Raw genomic sequence first — 21227 nt, forward strand, 5'->3', positions numbered from 1 at the left:
AATCAATGATTTTAATAAAGAAAATATTCAAATTGAAAATTCGTTTTAGTAATTTTAAATTTAAATTTTGTTGAAGTTCTGATTTTGATAAATAAATAGAATACAAAATAAGAATTATATCCATATCGAACATGTGTTCAGTGTTATGCAATTGCATCAAAAATTTCTTGAAAATTTATATTTTGTTGAAGTTCTAATTTTGATATATTAGTGCCCATATTAAACAGGTTAGCAGTGATATTATGCAGCTATATAAAAAAAACAACATATCTCATGATAAAAATATTATTCAAATTATAAATTTAAGTTTCACCGATTTTTTTTTACTTAATTAAGCAAATGTTTTTATGTTAAATATGATTAATGAATTTTTCTTCTTTGAAATCATCAGCAAATGGATCTTCATCAATATTATTCGTTGATGTTCCCATTGCAAATGTATTTTCTTTTTCATTTTCATTTTCTTCGAAACTTTTTGCTTCTTGTTCATTACTTATTTGCTTCTTATTATGAATTCGCACCAAAACTATGATAAGTATTGCAATTATTACAATTACGACAACTGCAACGCAAACACTTATAATTATTATTGTGTTTTTATTATCATCTTTAATATTTTCATTTTGATATATAATTGTAAAGAAATTACTATAATATATGTAATAAGTCGAATATATAACAACAGTATATTCGTAATAAATAAATACACTCAAAACATAAGTTAATGCCGAATTAAAAATAGAAACAGAAAATGAATTCGAATAAGTTGATTTATAAATACTTATTGTTTGCGTAATAGATAATGATTGTGTTAATGTTATTGTATTCGTTAATGTTATACCATTTGAATATGAAAAAGTAAATGAATTCGAAACAACAAATGAAATTTCATATGAATTAGTAAATGCATTAGATTTCGTTAATGTATTCGATTTAGTATATGTATTTGTCATAGGAAATGTATTTGTTAATAAGGCGCATTCATTTATTATTGTTCCTTTGGCCACATTTAATCCGCCAAATGTTGATCCATTATATGAATTTGTTGTCATGACAATTTCTGCTGCTACATTTATAAATATATTTGATGAATTTGTAGGATCTGTTTCGCCAAAGTAATAGATGCATTTGAGTTTATCGCATGATGAAAATGCATTTACTTCAATTGAAGTAACATTTTCGCCAATATAAATCGTTTCTAAATTAATACATGAAGCAAATGAATAACTTCCAATTTCTTTTACTGAAAATGGAACTTCAAACTTAACATTTAAATTTCCTGATGGATAAATATTGATTCTATTGATTTCTTTATCATATAAAATTCCATCACTTTGATAATTAGCAAAATATAAATTTTCATTCGAAACATTAATGAATTTAAGTTTTGTACATGAACTAAATGCATTAATTTCAATTACACTTACATTTTCTCCAATAGAAATCGTTTCTATACTCGTACAGAATGCAAAAACATAATTCCCTATTGTTGCTACTTTATTAGGAATTGTAATATTTATTAATGATATGCAATATGAAAATGCAGAAATTCCAATTCTTTCAACATTTTCTCCAATAAAAAATATTTTCAAATTGGAACATGAATAAAATGCAGAATTTCCAATTTCTGTTACTTTGTTTGGAATTGTAATATTTACTAATGATCTGCAATATGAAAATGCAGAAACTCCAATTCTTTCAACATTTTCTCCAATAAAAACTATTCTCAAATTAGAACATGATGAAAATGCAGAATTTCCAATTTCTGTTACTTTGTTTGGAATTGTAATATTTACTAATGATATGCAATATGAAAATGCAGAATTTCCAATTGTTGTTACATTTTCTCCAATAAAAACTATTTTTAAATTAGAACATGATGAAAATGCAGAATTTCCAATTAAAATGATTGATTCATTCATTTTGATACTTTCCAAATTATTCCACTCAGAAAAACAATTATCTCCAATTCCAGTGATGGAACCTCCAATAATAAGATGAATTATTTCATTTTTATACAGCATTCTATCTTCATAATCTGTTGAATTGGAAATAGTAAGTGTTTTAGTTGAATTATCAAAAGTTGAGAAACATTTTGTGAAAAATGTAAAAAGAAAAATCAAACAAAAATTTTCAATTCGATATATTTTATGGTATTTATTTAGTAAAAAAAATTTAATTGAACAAAAATTATATAAAAGCAAAAAGATAAAAGATAAAATCAAATAAATGACATTGATTTTAAAGATACAAAAATTGTTTTCTTTGAAAATAATATTAAAAATAAAATCAAATATTTGAGATTTGAAAATTTTATGATTTGATAAATGAGAATGAAAAGGTAATGAATGGGCATATGCTTGGTTGAAATAAAAAGAACAATTTGTTAAAAAAATTAAAGGGAAATATAATTTGTTATGAAAATTTAAAGATTGATGATAATCATAAATCAAACTGTTGAGTTTTTTAGAAGTATTAATATGATTAAATGACAAAAGCATGTTCCTAAGAGGCGGCAAGATCTGCCTTTTTTTGATTTGGTGTAGTTGATATTGAAAATTTAAATGATAATTACAAATAATATTGAAAATAGTTTTACTTAAAGTGATAACAAAGAAGAAAATATGGGGAAGCGATATCTTTGTAGCAAGATATGATGTTTTATTCGTGTGTTTCAAAATGTTCGTTCTGGTTTGAAATGACATAAAGAGTTGCGGTCGACAGTTTCAGGTTTCTTGGTTACAGTAACTGAAATTGACAATTTGCAGGTTCTAAATATGTAAATTTTTTTTAGATATCGAAATATAATAATGAATAAAAAATTTTGCCTTTGTTTGCTGCTTTGCTATTCAGAACGTGCATTTGTTTAGAAGATATTTTTGTTTTAGGTGCGGAATATTTGAATACAAAACAACGACTGAACCCATCCTAAAAAACTAAGGAATTGATAGAATTCTTTTAGTTTACATATATAAACATTTTAATATTCACTTTTTGATAAATTTGTCACTTTTGTTTAATAAAACGGTTATGATCCACTTTGTGCACGACCGTTTAGCAAAGATTGAATTTCCGCCATTCGTTTCATCGATTCATATTTTTTTTGATGTCTACGGGAAATTTAACAGACCCAACATTAAGTGCAAAAGATAAAATTCATCTATTACATAAATACAATTCGAATTTGAGTTTAACTTCACGATTTTGAACATAGTTTATAATTCAAAGCAAGATTGGAAAAGGAATGGATGAAACTGTTTTCTCAGTTATTAACAATTCTTCTGGGAAAAGTTATGCTATGGTATAAAACGCATTAAAAATATTTCTTTTGATAATATTTTTAATGAAATCTTGATTTTATCACAAATTTCGCATCTCAATGTTATCGAATGTTTTGACATATGATTTGAGCATAATCCACAAAAAGACAACATTCAAATGTAATTATGATCAAACTTAAATATCACTGAATCGTGTGAAAAAGATTTATTTTATGGCAAACTTCAAAAATGTATTTATATTTCTAAGTGCCTTAAATATCTCCACGATAACAACATCACTCATTGTGACTTAAAGCCCTCCAATATTGTTACTGGAAATGGTGGTCTTCCAAAGATCATTGATTTTGGCATTTCAACATTTAATATGTTCATAAATGACGATGTCATAAAAAGTTCGACTCCACTTTAAGCTTCTCCGGAACATGAAAAAAGGAAAAGCTGAGTCCCAAATTTGATATTAATAGCCTTGGAATCATTTTCTCGAAGTTTTTGGGTCATTTAACACTCAAAAGTCGAAAATGAAAACTATAAAACAACTTAAGGACAACGACGTAGCAAACATAAATACTGACGAAAAATTAAAATCACTTATCAGCAAAATGACTGATAAGGATTCAAGCAAAAGACCAAATGCTGATGAAGTTATCAGTGCACTTGAGTCTTTGCTTTAAAATAAATAAATTAATATGAAAAAAACATAAAAACCAATTAATTAATGTATTGGTAAAAAATGACTATTAGGAAAATATTCCTAAAGATATAAAAACCAATTTTTATATTGGATATGTTTTTTTAATACAAAACTTTTTTTTTTAAATTATTTTTTATTTCGAAATGAAATTGTGTAAATGTGTTAGAAATTCTTTTGATTTTCTGGATGAAGAATTGATAAAGAGAGCGGATATATGATAAACTTCTTAACATATTATTCATTTCTCAGATTGTCATGCATCACCAGCTTTTACATGTATTGAATCAATAAATGTTATGTCATTATACTATTATAACGATATAACATTTGGTCCTTTTAATGTTACAAAAGAAACAACTGTTGAAGTATGTATTACTTGGTCAACTCAAACTTTCACATAATCAAATTTATTTTAATTCAAATATTTTTTCAGATCAAATGCATTCACACAAGAATACATTTACGAAATATAATTCATTTACTCTGTCCAACATATTCATAAAATCAAATACATTTACAACATCATTGCAAGTAGGTCAATATATTTTAATAACATACACATTAATATATTTAATTAATATATTAACATTACATGCCCAATCACTAAGTTTTTATAATTTTACTTATTTATATTTACTTTCATTTGCAAATGAATATATATATATATATTTATATTTTGTTCATTAGAATTATACAATGCCCAACGATTTTCAGCTATTACAATAATTTAAATTGTTTTGATATTCCCCTGAGTTATAAGCAATAAAAATAGTAATGCAACTAGTTTAAGAGTGAGAAATAATTCGGTGACATCAAGTTCAAAACATATGAAAGAAATCAACGAAAATATTCAAGAAATGACTAAAGAAGTTAAATGTTAATTATAAACATACAAATTACATAAAAACGAAAATTATTTCATGAATTCATTTATTAATGTTTAACATTTATCAAAGTACTTTCTATTTAAAGAAATTACACATTATTATTATTTTTATATCCATTGGTCCTGATCTTCCAACACGAGTTCATTATATTCCTGATTTACTTCATCTGATCTCATATCGCTTCCAGTTGAATTTTTAGTTTCGAATTTTATTGCTGTTACTTTTCTTTGATTTCTTCACAAGGAATATGATAATTCCCACAATCAGCAAAACTGCAATTATTGTGCCGCAGATAATACAACAATACTACAGTCAGTGATTATTTTCGATTATTGTTGAGATGATCACTGACTTCTTCCAAACGCTTTGATCACTTAATACGAATCTACGAAATGATACGTGATCAGTCATCAAAAAAAATAATATTCGATATATTAATGAACATTGTTGTGGGAATAGTTTATAAGGCTCTAATACATTCGATGCGATTTCTTTTAAGTCCAAAAATGATTGCTTAAGGATTTCAGTGTTTGATAAGAAGTTAATACTTTTCGACATTACGATTTTGAAGCAATAGTTTAAGTCATTACGTATTAAATATCGTGCAACATTCGATAACATATAACCTTGTACATTCTCACGCATTTTCTTCACAGTAGATAATGATGATGTAATACGTTGATAATGTATTCGTAATGCTGATTAATGATTTCATATATCTTCGGAAATAATGATGAGATTGATTTAGTGTTATTAATCGTATAATAAAATAATGCATCCGATTGTGTTAAAAATTTCTCGGAGACAAAATACCGAGCAACAATTCGCATTTTCTCAAAGAACTCTTTCGCATTCTTCGGCTTAAATGATGATATACTTACTGCAAATGATGGGAAATTAGCAATGATGTCACAGAAGTAATTCTCGAATGGAAAGTTAAGTAAATTCGTTGTGCTAACTTCTTCATCAAATGAGAAAAGTGATTTAGTTCGGACTGATTTAGCTGCAATTGTTACTTCTTTTTGTCGTAACAATACAATTTTAAAATGTTCATTAATATATTCGTTCTTGATGAAATTATAAGGTGTTTTTTCTGACAGACTTTACGAAAAGTGCCTTTGGTTCTCTCAAAAAAGTGGCATATAAACATTTGATTGTTAATTATTTATATGGAGAAATTGCTTCAACTTGAGCAATTAATACTTAATCTAAGTGAGGATAATTTAAGTTCAACAGTACAACAAACAACGCAATTATTCGAATCAAACATCCCATATTCATTTAATTTGCTTGTAAGCAATTTGCTTTATTTTGTGTTTTTCTCAAGAAAGAAAGAGATAGACATATATTTAGAGTTATTTAAAAAAATTCAAATGCAAGAAAAAGAAATAAACAAAAGCAGTCCTGAAATTACTGAAATTTTTATTGAAAATATTTCTGGTATTCGAAGTTGTGAAGCTTATTACTTAATAGAACAAATGATTAAAAGGAATTATGTTGATAAAAGTATTACTGAAAGCATTCAATCAAAATATTTTGCTCATTATAAAACAGAAAAAGAAAACAAAAAAAGCTATAATGATTTATTCGAAGATTATTTCTTCGATAATTATGATAAACTTTCACAAAATGATTTTAAGCTTCATAAGAAATTCATTGAAGAAGGACATAATCCAAATGAAATTGCAAAAATAATACGAGATGATGAAATCGAAAAACTTCAAGAAATATCATCACAAAGTAATTTTGATTTTAATCAAACAATTGCACCATCACTTTATGAAAGATGTTCATTTATTAATCAAAACAATGTTACATTAATTTATTATGCAGCATTTTTTGGATCAGTTAAATGTTTCAAATATTTACTTTTGAATGGTGCTAAAGTAAATAACACAGGTAAATATGCAATTGCAGGTGGAAATGAAGAAATCATTCATTTATGTGAACAAAATCATTCATCTTTTAAAGATGCATATGAAGCAGCAATTGAATTTCATCGAAATGATATCTTTAAATATATTTATGAAAACAAACTTGAAAAAACTTATAATTTAGAAGAATTAGGGGAGAAATGTATTATATATTATAATTTTGATGTTTTTTCATTTTTAATAGATGAAGGAATGAAAATTAATGATGATATTATTAATGCTTCAGTAAGAACAGGCAACATATTCATTGTGAAGTATTTGCACCAAAATAATCGATTTTCAAAAGATATTTTAAAATATTCTGTAGATTCAAAAAATAATGAACTTATTAAATATATTTTAGAACAAGGAATTGATATTAATATCAAAAATGTTCAAATGTATTGTTTAATATTTATTTAAATAATTTTCTATTTTAAAATAATATTTGGAAATTATTCATATTATATAAAACAGCACTTATTTATGCATCTGAAAAAAATTATACTAAAACAGTTAAATTTCTTCTTGAACAAGAAGGAATTGATGTTAATATCAAAGATGTTCAAATGTATTGTTTAATATTTATTTAAATAATTTTCTATTTTAAAATAATATTTGAAAATTATTCAAATTATATAAAACAGCACTTATGAAAGCAACTGATGAAAGTAAAGCAGAAATAGTTAAATTACTTCTTGAACATGAAGAAATTGATATCAATGTTAAAAATATTAAATTGTTTTATGTAAAATTTAATTAAATCATTTTGGGATCCAAAATAATATTTGAAAATTATCTTCATCATTTAAAACACCACTTGCTATTGCATCTTGGAATAATAATCCAATAATAGTTAAACTACTTCTTGAACATAAAGGAATTGATCTTAATGCTAAAAATGTTTATATACTTTGTTTATTATTTATTCAAATCGTTATGGGATTCATAATAAAATTCGGAAATTCTTCAAAATATTTAATACAGCACTTATGAATGCATCACAATGCAATTACATAGATATAGCTCAATTACTTATTGAAAAAGAAGGAATCGATATTAATGCTAAGAATATTTATATGTTTAATTTAATATTTATATTTAAAGTTTTATATTTCATAATAATATTCGGAAATTATTTAAATTATATCAGACAGCACTTATGTATGCATCTGAAAATGGTTATGTAGAAATAGTTAAATTACTTCTTGAACAAAAAGGAATTGATATTAATGCTAAAAATATTTATATGTTTTATTTAATATTTATTTTGATAACTTAATATTTCAAAATAATATTTGGAAATTATTTAAAATATTTGATACAGCTCTTATTATTGCATCCAGTTTTGGTAAAATTGAAATAGTTAAATTACTTCTTGAACAAGAAGGAATTGATATTAATGTTAATGATGATATTTATTTAGATATTTTAATATTTTAAAATCATGTTTGGAAATTATTTATATTATTTAATACAGGACTTAAATATGCATCTTCCAATGGATACAAAGAAATAGTTAAATTACTTCGTAAACATGAAAAAATTGATAATAATGACAAATGTGTTTCTTTTTTTATGTATAATATTTATATTTTTAATTTAATATTTCAAAATCATATTTAGAATTTATTAATATTAATTTAAAATATATAAAATGACTAAAATAATAAATAAAAAAAGACCCAAGCGTTTATCATCATGAAAGATAAAAGATTACTACAATAAGATTACTTTAAATTCATGAATTCCAATTTTTTCTATTCGTTACCGCGTTACGTACAAAATTCTTATGCACATAATTAAAAAAAAAATTAATAGATAGTGACTAGGGTTGGCCATTGATATTCTAACTGTCGATACTGATGAATATCGATATAATATCATTGTGGTAAATTAAATTCAGTAGCATATAAAATATATTTTAGTAGCTTAAATAAAATATGATATAAAATATGTTATGCATAATCACAATAGTCTTAACACTTTTTTCTATCCTAAGATCAGTAATATCATCAAAGAAATTTATCCATGGAACAAATTTTATGTTTTCAAAATCACGTATTTTTTTAATGTCCATTTAAGAATCTGTTGTTTCTATTTGTTATAACAATGACTTATAATTAGGTCAGTACAGTATTTTTATACTCATAGTATTAATATCAGAAATTGGGAAAACATAATCTAATTCATCATCATTCTAAATATAATGACTCATTAATTTTCCCCAAGAACAATCCTTCTAGATATTAAGCGCTGGCGAATGCAAACCAATTTTCAGCAAGATGAACCCAATTACATCCATGTCGACTTGTAGATACTCCAACCACAGAAAAACCTTCAACACATGCGGAATTGAAGAAAAGAGTTGATATAACAGAATAAACTTGGCAAACAGTTTAATGTTCAAATATTGAAGTATTTACTGAATTTCCGTTTTGAGGCATACTCACTGTTATTATTAATCCTCCGCCAAATAACCTGCGCGTAGATCATTATCAGCACGACACCCTATAAAATTATAAGTTGCATATCAACTTCTTGCAGAGAAAGACATTCTTGTTCTTGCTATTCAAGAAAGTAGTTCAAGCTTAATTGTGATGCAATATTTATATTGATTGATAGGATAACCATCAACACTGACCATCAACACTGAGCCATCATTAGATATGTTTAAATGGTTAGAATAAAGTCATTTTGCTTTAAATGTTCGAGTGAATCTTGATATGCTTGTTCTAAATATAGCCAGAATTCTCCGGCTACACTAAAATTTACATCTTGAAGATTTGTCATTTTAAATTGTTCTTCAGGAGTCAGAGTGATCTTTTTTACTCTCAATGAAGCCATGTTTCTTATGAGAAATCCTAGAATCTATCATGCGTATAGTTTAGAATGAGAAGGTTATGAATTTTTTCGCGGCCTAAGATGTCTATTGACCATAAATCTTCAGATATACATCTGCGAAATAACATTTATAACAGCTTGAGCGTGTGTGGTAAAATTATAGATGAGAATGTTATCATTAGAATCTTTGTAACCATGGTCGTATAGCAAAAACCAAAATGATATAAAATTTGAACACTTGGTTGAATATGTAAAGACATTTTTTTCAGGTTATGAGATATGGTTTGGAATGGGGTTGGTTGGTGTTTTTGCAAAAATTCTTACAAACAAATTTTGTTGAAATGATAAAAATTTGTCGATCAAGTAGGATGGCTGGAGCACGTTAAAATATCACTTTTTGTGAGTTTTTGGATTGGTCCCAACACTCAATCTCCCACATCACCACCACTCATGAGATAAAAACAAAACAAACGTCTTCATCTTTATACGAAAGAAAAAAATCCAAAACTATTAATTCAATAAAAAATTTCATTTATAATTTTGATATCATAGCCATAATGATTATGTTGTTCTGGAGGGACAAAACAAATTGTCCGGCCATTTATAAAAAAGTGATAAACCAAAAATAAATTCCTTGCTTTCAATACCTTATCCAAGAGTAAAACTTATAACCTTCAACACTATAATGGATTTAATATATTTATTTAAAAAAAATTAAAAATAATTTTCATTTTTCATCTTTCTTTTTTTTCATTTTTTAAGGGACAATTTTGTCTAGATATAAAATTAATTCAAAATTTGAACAACAAAACCGTTTTGACAATTTAACCTCACTTCATTATCATGACAATCCTTGATAAAGGTTGGGAAAGAACACAAATCAAAGTTTTCTCCAGATGGTGTGCTAAGCACCTTCGTACACGTGGTATCAAGTTCGAAGATGTCACAACAGAATTCGAAGATGGCGTTAAGCTCATCCAACTTCTCGAAATCATTGGTAAGGAACCAGTAAAAGGAAAGTGGCACAGAGAATGCAAGAACAAGTACCACAAGATCGAAAACGTCAACATGGCTATTCAATACATCAAAGATAAGGGCATCAAGCTCACAAACATCCAAGCCGATGATATTGTCGACAAGAACCTTAAGCTTACATTAGGTCTTACATGGTCCTGCATCAACAAGTTCCAAATCGAAGATATCTCTGTTGAAGAAGCAACAGCACGTGATGCCCTTCTTATCTGGTGTAAGAAGAACACCCAAGGCTATGATGGTGTTAACATCACTAACTTCACCACATCATGGTCCTCAGGTCTTGCTTTCTGCGCATTAATCAACCACTTCCGTCCAGAACTTCTTGACTACAACTCACTCGACAAAGAAAACCATGCTGATAACTGCAAGAAAGCATTCGAAGCCTGCGAGAAACTCGGTATCACAGTCTTCCTTGATGTTGAAGATCTTGTTGACACAACACCAGATGACAAATCTGTTGTTACACAAGTTTCCGAATTCTTCCACTTCTTTGCTTCCGAAACTAAGGTTCTTGCCTTAGCTGAGAAGGCCAAGAAGATTGTTGGAATCCAAAAGCAAATCGACGAACTTAAGAACAACTATGCTGAACAAGCAAAGGCTTTCATGGATGCTCTTAACGAAGCTAAGAACAACTTATTAGCTGATGATTATGAACAAACAGTTCCAAGCGTTAAAGACAAGCTCGTCAAAGTTGTTAAGTTCGGTCGCGATGAACGTCCAAAGCTTGTTGAACTTCGTGGTACAGCCATCAGAACATGGACACAATTAGTATCAAACTGCAATTCACACAACCGTCAAATCCCAACACCACCAGAAGGCCTCGAACCAGAAACACTCACCAAGGCCCTCGAAGAAACCGAACAAATCCAAGGCAACAGAAGCACCGAACTTAAGGAAATTCTTCATAACCTTCAAAAGTCAAAGATTGATGACTTCAATGAGAAGTGCGATGCAATTGCCAACAAGTGCAATGAAATCCGTGAGAAGTCCGAACAAGAAGATATCCTTAATGATCTTCTTGAAGAAGCTAAAGGACTTTCAGCATCAGAACTTCAAGCACCATATGATGAACTTGTTCAACTCCAATTAAACACACGTGCCAAGTACACAGTTTACTCCATCCAAAGCGAAATCGATCAACTCGTTTCACTCTTAACACGTCTCATTGACCAAAAGAGAGCACGTGATATCGAAAAGGAGAACAAGGCAAAGATCGATGCATACAATGAAAAGGCACAAGTATATGTCCAAGAGTCACAAGACCTTAAGGCATCACTCGAAATCGAAGGCGAACTTGAACAACGCCGTGAACACTTCATCAACAAGATCAAGGAAATCACCGAAAAGAGAGAAGGTGTTAACAGCCTTAACGAAGATTACCATAAGCTTGAACAAGAAAGTCTTCACCTTGAAATCGAAAACACACCACAAGTTATCTCATCAATGTACGCAGGTGTTCTTGCACAAGCTACAAACTCATTGAATGAGATCTACAACACAATGGTTCAAAACTATGATGCTAAAGCAGCAGAATTCATCGAACGCATCAAGCCAATCGAAACATCTGCTAAAGAACTCGAAGGTTCACTTGAAGATAAGAAGCAAAAGCTTGAAGAACTTCTTGGCCAAGCACAAGCAATCCCACCAGAACTCGAACAACTTGATGCACCATTCGAAGAACTTACACAATACAAACTCAACTACAAGGCTAAGGCATCACCAACTGATGTCCGCGCTTCAGCAGATGCACTTGTTGCTACAATCAATCACTTGATCCAACACAACGAAGGTGAAATCATTGAAACAAGAAACAGCTCAAAGATCTCAGAATACAACGAGAAGGCTAATGCCATTCTCGAATCAGCTAAAGCACTTGAAGCATCACTCGATGGACTTCCAGAATCTAACGAAGAGAAGTTAACAGCACTCTTCGAGAAGCAAAAGGAAGTTGAAGCCGAAAAGGACAAAATCGAAGAAATCCTTCCATTATACGAAGAACTTGAAAAGGATTCACTCGAAATTGAAGTCGAGAACTCACCATCAGCCATCTCACAATTCTTCGGCAACACATTATCACACATTAAGACATTAATCCAAGAAGCAGACAAGGCAATTGCAGCTGCTAAAGGTCTCGAAATCTCTGAAGAACAACTTAACGAATTCCGTGAAACATTCGACCACTTCGACAAGGACAAGAGCAAGACGCTCGAGCCATACGAACTTAACGCGTGCCTTACATCACTCGGTGAGACTTCTACTGAAGATGAATGCAAGGAAATCATCAAGAAGTACACCGGCGGACAAGAGAAACTCGACTTCGATAACTACGTCAAGTACATGCTCGACAGATTCTCTAAGGCAGAATCAGCAGACGCCACTAAGGAGGCATTCAGAGCTATCGCACAGAATAGCCCAATAATCAACGACGAACAATTAGCAAGATACTTCAGCCCAGAAGACGCTGAATACCTTAAATCTGTTATGACACCAGTAGAAGGAGGTTATGACTTCCAACAATGGGTTGACTCAATCTACCAATAAACTGATCACATTCATTCAATCGTTTGATTTGTTTTTTTTCTCTTCAAAGTACTTAAATCGTCGTATTCAGAATTTGCTGAACTTTCTCAGAGTACTCTAAGAAGAGTATAAATTTGATCTTTAGTGTAAGTGAAGGATATCATTTTCGATATGAGTACTGTTTTAATAAATTTATTCTGTTACTTTATGCATATGTAATATAAAATAAATTTCGTTATCAAAATGCAATTTTTGTGCCATTTCCAGTTTAAACATGATTTGATATTTAATATATTAAGATATATCAAAATATTATTTTCAATTCTTTGAATTTTTTGGAACAGCATTAATGTTTGTAATAGAAAATAGTAAGAATGAATTAGTTAAATTACTACTTAAACAAAAAGGAATTGATATTAATGCTAAAGATATTATTTTGTTATATTTTATATTTCAAAATAATATTTGGAAATTATTTAAATTATTTGATACAGCACTTATGATAGCATCTCAATGTGGTCATATAGAAATAGTTAAATTACTTCTTGAACAAGAAGGAATTGATATTAATGTTAAGGATATTTATTTGTTTTATTTGAAATTTATTTTAATAATTTTAAATTTTTAAATAATATTTGGGAATTATTTAAATTATTTAATACTACACTTATGTATGCATCTGAAAGAGGTTATACAGAAATAGTTAAATTACTTCTTGAACAAGAAGGAATTGATGTTAATGCTAAAAATATTTATTTGTTTTATTTAATATTTATTTTGATAATTTTATATTTTTACATAATATTTGGAAATTATTTAAATTATTTGAAACAGCACTTATATATGCATCTGAATATGGTTACATAAAAAGAGTAAAATTAATTCTTTCATTGCGACCTGAAATCAAAAAAACGGCAACACATTTTTTAAAAAGTGACTACACAAAAACTCTATCGGAGCGGTTATTATCATATTCACAAAAAGTTGTTATCATATAAAGTCACTTTTTTCATTCTTCGTTTAAAACATACTATAATTAATGTTTCGTTTTATTTTTGAAAGCTCTTTCCACCGCATGAGTAGAAATATTATTTCTATTTTTAAAAATTTGTAGTAAAAATGAAAATAAATGAAGATAAGTTCTTCATTTGAAGGACCACGGTATTTCACTAAGTTTGTTGTCATATTTGAGAGATATCGTTGCACATTTGAATGATATACAATTTAATTGACTAAGTTGGTTGCCATATTTCAGTAAATGATGATCTGCTTCATTCAAATATAATGACAGACTTAGTCAAATACCGAACGATCAGATATCTTGGAAATTGTTTGGTTTATTTTTTAAAAATTAGCACTTTTGTATTTGTGATTTAACATTTTGCAAAAAAAAAATAAAAGTATAGTTAAATTAATTAGAAAAACTTTTGTTAAAGTTATTATTTAATGGCTATTAATATCAAATCATCGAAGGAAATTTATGGCTTCTTCTTCATTGTTACTACTTATCATTAAAACTTGCTATCTCAAAAAAATTTAATCTTCCACTAAATTCTTTCAGAATTTTTGAACTAATTTTTATCTTTTCTTTTTGTTTTATAGTTAAATTATTTTAATTAGTTTTATCTTTTTCTTATAGAAAAAGACCTGCTTCATGAATATTAGATTTTGAGAATTTTCATACACTTAAACATTTTTCATTCGTGAAATTTAAAATGTTTATCTTTATTTCTTGAATTTGTTTTTTCTGTCTCTCAATTTTCTGAGGCCATCTCAAGTTGACGATATACGATATGACTTTTTGAGCAATGGCCTAGCTTGTAACTTTTTAATAATTTTACATAATTGTAAAATTAATATAAACGGTTATATCTAATACTTAATTTCACAACACTGCCAAAAATCACATTTTTTCCATTAAATGTCCATCGTATTCTATCGTAAATAACGTATTTTTTCAGGGATATTGTTCAGTCTACTTATAAATGAATATACTTTTATTAAAATAACAACACAAATAAAACCAACAGGTAAACAATAACACAAAAATGAATATATTCAATGATTATCTATTATACTAATGACAAAATCAAAAAAAAATTGCAACTAAAGATTTTTTTGAGAGTTGTTATCATTGACTCTAAATCAATTTACTTGATTATTAATAAAGTTTGAAACTACTTTATTCAATTTTTTTAAATCTATTTAAACGGAGTGTTTAATTTACATTATGGTTTATGCTTCTTAACACTCATTTCAAAAATAGTTTTACAGTAAATAAACATTTTAAATTTATTTTCATTTTTATTTATAGCATTAATTTTTTGTTTATATTGAACTCATTAATTTTCTTCATCATTTATAAATTGATTTATTACTTTCGCTTTACTTTTTAAATTTGAATATGTTATTTTACCATTGGCACTTATTATTTTTTTTTATTGATTGTTAATTAGTTCCATGTTAATTAAGTGTAAGTGTGAAAGTTATAGTCTGTGATGTAAATAAGCCATATGTTCTTTGATATTTATACCTCATTCTAAATCGCATTGAATGTATTAAAGATATTTGATCATATCCATTTAATATCATTACAAAAATTTTAAAGTTATTTTTAAGACAATGTAATGCATTAATGGTATGTATCATCGTTATATTTTATTTCATAAGATTCATATAATATTTATAATTATCAGTACAAAATTTACAAATATCTAATATTTATAATTATATTTGTTCAATAAATTTTTCTTCTTGAAAATCTTCAGCAAATGGATCTTCTTCAATATTTATGTTACTTATTCCAGTAGTAAATGTATTCGTCGTTTCGTTTTCATTTTGTTCTGATTTATCATTTTCATAAATTTCTTCTTTTTTATTTCGAATATGTGTCAATAATATAATTAATAATATGATAATGACTATTACTATAACTATTACACAAACAGAAATGATGATAATCGTTGTTTTATTATCGTTATTTTGATTATCATTATTATCTATGTGAAACATTGTAAAGAAATTGGAATAATAATTATAATAAGTCGAATAAATAACAATCGTATAATTGTAATAAATAAATTCTGTTTCAATATATGAAAATGTCGAATTATTTATATATAATGAAAATGTTTTCATTTGTGTTTCATAAATAGTTAATGAATGTGTAATCGATAATGTAACTGTTAATGTATATGAAAATGATAATGAAATATCACTTTGAAGTGATGCAGTAAATGTATTTGAATGAGAAAATGTATTCGATTGAATAAATGAGTATAATTCTGATAATGTTATTGAATCTGAATGTGCATATGTATTTGTTTGAATAAATGTATTCGACTGACTAAATGAATGCGTTGGAAGTGGTTCGCATGTTCCTTCTGTGTTGTCTTTGTCAACATTTAAATTTCCAAATTTACTTCCAACGTATGTTGGATATGTGATAATACTTGTAAAAACATTAGAAAATGCACCTTCACCAATTTCTGGTTCTGAATATCCATAATAATAAATACATTCAAGTGCATAACAATTACCAAATGCCGAACCTTCAATATTTTTTATTCCATAGCCAAGTGTTAATATCCTTAAATTAGAACATAATGCAAATGCATAACTGCCAATTGTTGTAACTGAATTTGGAATTGTAATGTTTTTGATCGATGAACACATTGAAAATGATGAATCACCAATTGTTGTAACATTTTCTCCAATTATAATCGTAACTAAATTAGAACATGAAGAAAATGCAGAACTTCCAATAGATGATACTGAATTACCAAAATTAACTGAAACAACTGAAGACCATTCTGAAAATGAACCACTTGGAATTTTATATATATTTTCACTGATGATTATATATTTCGTAATATTTTTATATTGAGAAATTTCATTAAATTCATTTGAATTTATGATTGTAAGTGTTAAATTATCTTCATTATATATTTGATAAGTACTCATGAAAAACATAACAAAAATTAAAATATTTTCAGTTTTTTTCTTTTCGTTTGCTTTCAATGTATATTTGGTCGTTAATATTTTCTGAACTGAAATTGTGTTTTTCTGATAAAATTTGATATGAATAACCGAAAATGTAATTGAAAAAATGATGGTTAAATGAAGTAAAATATTCAAAATGTTTGGTCCTTCTTCGTTGTCGTTTCGCATCATCAAAAAATGTGAAATTTCACGTTTTATAGGATATACATCTTCATAAGATTTGTTATATGTTTTATCAAATATACCATTTTTGACAAATATATCAATTTCAAAGGATTTTTCCAAAATGTATGAAAAATATGCTCTTGGAATTTTTCGTTTGTTATTAAAATTCTGATGTACAACTATTGTAGATTCATTATATGGTATCAAATTTAAAAATAATTTGTTTATCAAAACTTTATAATTATTGTTAAATCTTTTAAATTTTTTGTTCATAATTTCATTAACTGATACATCCCCATCACATTTGTAAGTCATACTTTTCATGTTTTCGTGGTTTTGTATTTGTAATATTTCTTTTTGAATGATATAAGGTGTAATAAGCTTTGTATCGGTTATAAATCGTTTCACCATGATGGAAATGCTGAATAAAAGAAAGGTTCTCATGTTTCAGCTTGGAATATATCTATAGACCTTCACCAATTATACATCGGCTATCTCAAAAGTTTAAAATCTCACGGTTAAACTTTTAAAAACCTGTTGTTTTATTGTCGTTTTTTAAACCGATTTTGAAATATTTGTATCGATTTTTAAAAACGACAATCAAAGAAACAGCCTTAAAACATTATATTTTCACTTTTAAATAACTCAATGAATATATGTTATAGAACTAAATTTATGCTTTAATTTGGTGTGCCGTTCATTTATCAAAGATGTTTTCATCATTATAAAATTTATTTTTTTTAAACGTTGGCAATTCTGTTATTTCTTGCTTTTAAAGTTTATTATAATATATATAATAAACAAAATATATAGAGCTCTTTATGTACAAAATCAATTACATTGTATCTTTAATTTAAAAGATATTTTTTGATTTTGAGAATAATGAATTCAAGTAAAGTTTATCCCATTTCATTCAAAAACTAACATTTAATGTATTTACAATCAGAATTCGAAATTATTGATCGTTGTGCAACAATATTTACATTATTATATTTAAAGTCAGTGATACTATTTAAACATCATAAAATTCAAAATTTCATATTTAAAAAAACTAATTCAAAACATTTTAAAGTAAAAATGATATTTCGTTAATATGATTTCATTTTATTTTATATGACAACACATAATTTTTATATAAAAATTAAATCAAAAAATTTTCATTATTACACATTTTATTCATAGCCAATTGTCTTCATCTTCTTTCACAATATCTTCAACCAAACTATTTACTTCTTCGATTTGCTTTGTACTTGATGTCGTCGTGTCCTTAAATTGTAACTTTGATTTCGATTTTTCTTTCTTATTATTACTTTTCACTAAAAATATAACAATTCCAACAATGATCAAAACAAATGCAAATGATCCGCAAATAATACCAATCAAAGCATTTGTCGTAATTCCTTTTGGCGAATTTTCATTGGAAGTGTAAAACATTGTAAAGAAATTGGAATAATAATTATAATAAGTCGAATAAATAACAATTGTGTAATTGTAATAAATAAATTCTGTTTCAATATATGAAAATGTCGAATTATTTATATATAATGAAAATGTTTTCGTTTGTGTTTCATAAATAGTTAATGAATGTGTAATCGATAATGTAATTGTTAATGTATATGAAAATGATAATGAAATATCACTTTGAAGTGATGAAGTAAATGTATTCGACTGACTAAATGAATGCGTTGGAAGTGGTTCGCATGTTCCTTCTGTGTTGTCTTTGTCAACATTTAAATTTCCAAATTTACTTCCTACGTATGTTGGATATGTGATAATACTTGTAAAAACATTAGAAAATGCACCTTCACCAATTTCTGGTTCTGAATATCCATAATAATAAATACATTCAAGTGCATAACAATTACCAAATGCCGAACCTTCAATATTTCTTATTCCATAGCCAAGTGTTAATATCCTTAAATTAGAACATAATGCAAATGCATAACTGCCAATTGTTGTAACTGAATTTGGAATTGTAATGTTTTTGATCGATGAACACATTGAAAATGATGAACCACCAATTGTTGTAACATTTTCTCCAATTATAATCGTAACTAAATTAGAACATGAAGAAAATGCAGAACTTCCAATAGATGATACTGAATTACCAAAATTAACTGAAACAACTGAAGACCATTCTGAAAATGAACCACTTGGAATTTTATATATATTTTCACTGATGATTATATATTTCGTAATATTTTTATATTGAGAAATTTCATTAAATTCATTTGAATTTATGATTGTAAGTGTTAAATTATCTTCATTATATATTTGATAAGAATTCATGAAAAACATAACGAAAATTAAAATATTTTCAGTTTTTTTCTTTTCGTTTGCTTTCAATTTATTCATTAAAAATTTGATTTCATAAAATAAAAAAAATCCCAAAACAAAAAAGTTATACATTAGAACTTGAGCATTTTCATTGAATTTGTACATTTTCTTCAAGAAATTTTTATTCATTGAAATTAGTAAATGAGCTTTTAATGAAAAATGATTAAATGTAAAAGAAAAGAATTTGAAATAATGTTTAACATATGACATCGGTAACTTTAATAAAGAGAAATGATACTTGTATTCTTCTGTGATAACATTAAATGTATTCGATTCATTCGCTTTTAGCATAATAAAATTTGTGACTTTAATGGATATGCACTCCTTGTTATGGGATGAGAATGGTAAATATGTATGCCCTTTGGATTCTAAAGTGAAATAAGTGGAATGTTTGAGAGTTTGAGAAATAGATAATTGATCACTAAAAATCTTTGAACCTGAATTTTTTGGAGAGATTTGTAATGAGCAAAAGAAACACATGGGTAAAAACAGAAAGAAAGAACACATTTGCGAGAAAACTTGAGAAACTTGCTAATAAATCAGTCAAAAACGATACAGAGAGTTTCAACCGCGCCGCGTTTTCGTCGGTTCATTGGTTTAACTTTTGTTGATGGATGTTTTGTTGTTTTTGCGATCGGAAGCTGTTTACAAAGCTGAAAACGTAATGTTTTTATTGAAAAGTGACAGAAAGTTCCCTCATTTCAATTGCCAAAACAACAACAAAAATGAATGAAAGAAAGTGATATCGTTCGACATCAACGAATACATGAAAGAAAAAAGCTCAAAAAGTTTGCTTCACGACACAATTAACAATGTTAATGTTCAATTGAAAATTTTGGGGAGCACTCCTCTAAACGGCCGCGTTTTTGTTTGCCAACTGGATTAATCTTGCATGAACTAATAATTTGCTATCATTTTTGTACTGAATCAACCAAGAAATACATATAATCATAAATTCATTACCGCTAACAATTTCACAATTACAATTGAATATTTAGAATCGGAATTATACAAGAATAAGCTTCGCGTTGTTCGATGAGCAAAGCAAACAAAAAGAAATTTTAAAAAAGAACTCATTGAGAATAAATAAAATTATTAAAACGTTAAAAGAATACAAAAATATTGTGTGCTAGTAAATAAGTTTATTCGGGAATTATAAATAAGCATATGGTTTGATAGAATGCGATGTGTTTTTAATATTCAATAATAAAAGAAAGATTCTCATGTTTCATGAGTTTTCTCTTTGTTAAGTAGTTTTAGCCTACGTTAAGTAAAACATATGGTTTTCCATTTAATCCGAATTACGTCAAATGTGTAATAAATTTTTCTTTTTTAAGATTTGGTGATTTGTTATAAATATTTAGATGAAAATGTTTCGTTTCCATCAAAAATAATAATAACAAATGTATAATCGATTAGCACAATTAAAGCTGTGCTCTTCGAATATAACAATTCCGAAAACTATTGGAATGATAACAAAATGTGTAAACGTTCACAAAAACGAACGTTTTTTCGAAACGGTTTTTGATTCTCCGGCCACTTTAGGTTCGAA

General features: G+C 27.0%; 1 protein-coding gene across 1 annotated transcript; it reads left to right on the forward strand.

The window, feature by feature from the left end:
- Positions 1-10459: 10459 nt before the first annotated feature.
- Positions 10460-13192, forward strand: GO595_007143 (putative alpha-actinin; the record flags this gene model as incomplete). Its single annotated transcript, XM_067920575.1, has 1 exon — positions 10460-13192. One exon carries the CDS (start codon positions 10460-10462, stop codon positions 13190-13192), a length of 2733 nt encoding a protein of 910 aa, XP_067772662.1.
- Between the last annotated feature and the right edge of the window lie 8035 nt (positions 13193-21227).

This window comes from Histomonas meleagridis, assembly GCF_020186115.1.
Source record: "Histomonas meleagridis strain 2922-C6/04-10x chromosome Unknown contig_51, whole genome shotgun sequence".
In the NCBI taxonomy this organism is placed as follows: domain Eukaryota; phylum Parabasalia; order Tritrichomonadida; family Dientamoebidae; genus Histomonas; species Histomonas meleagridis.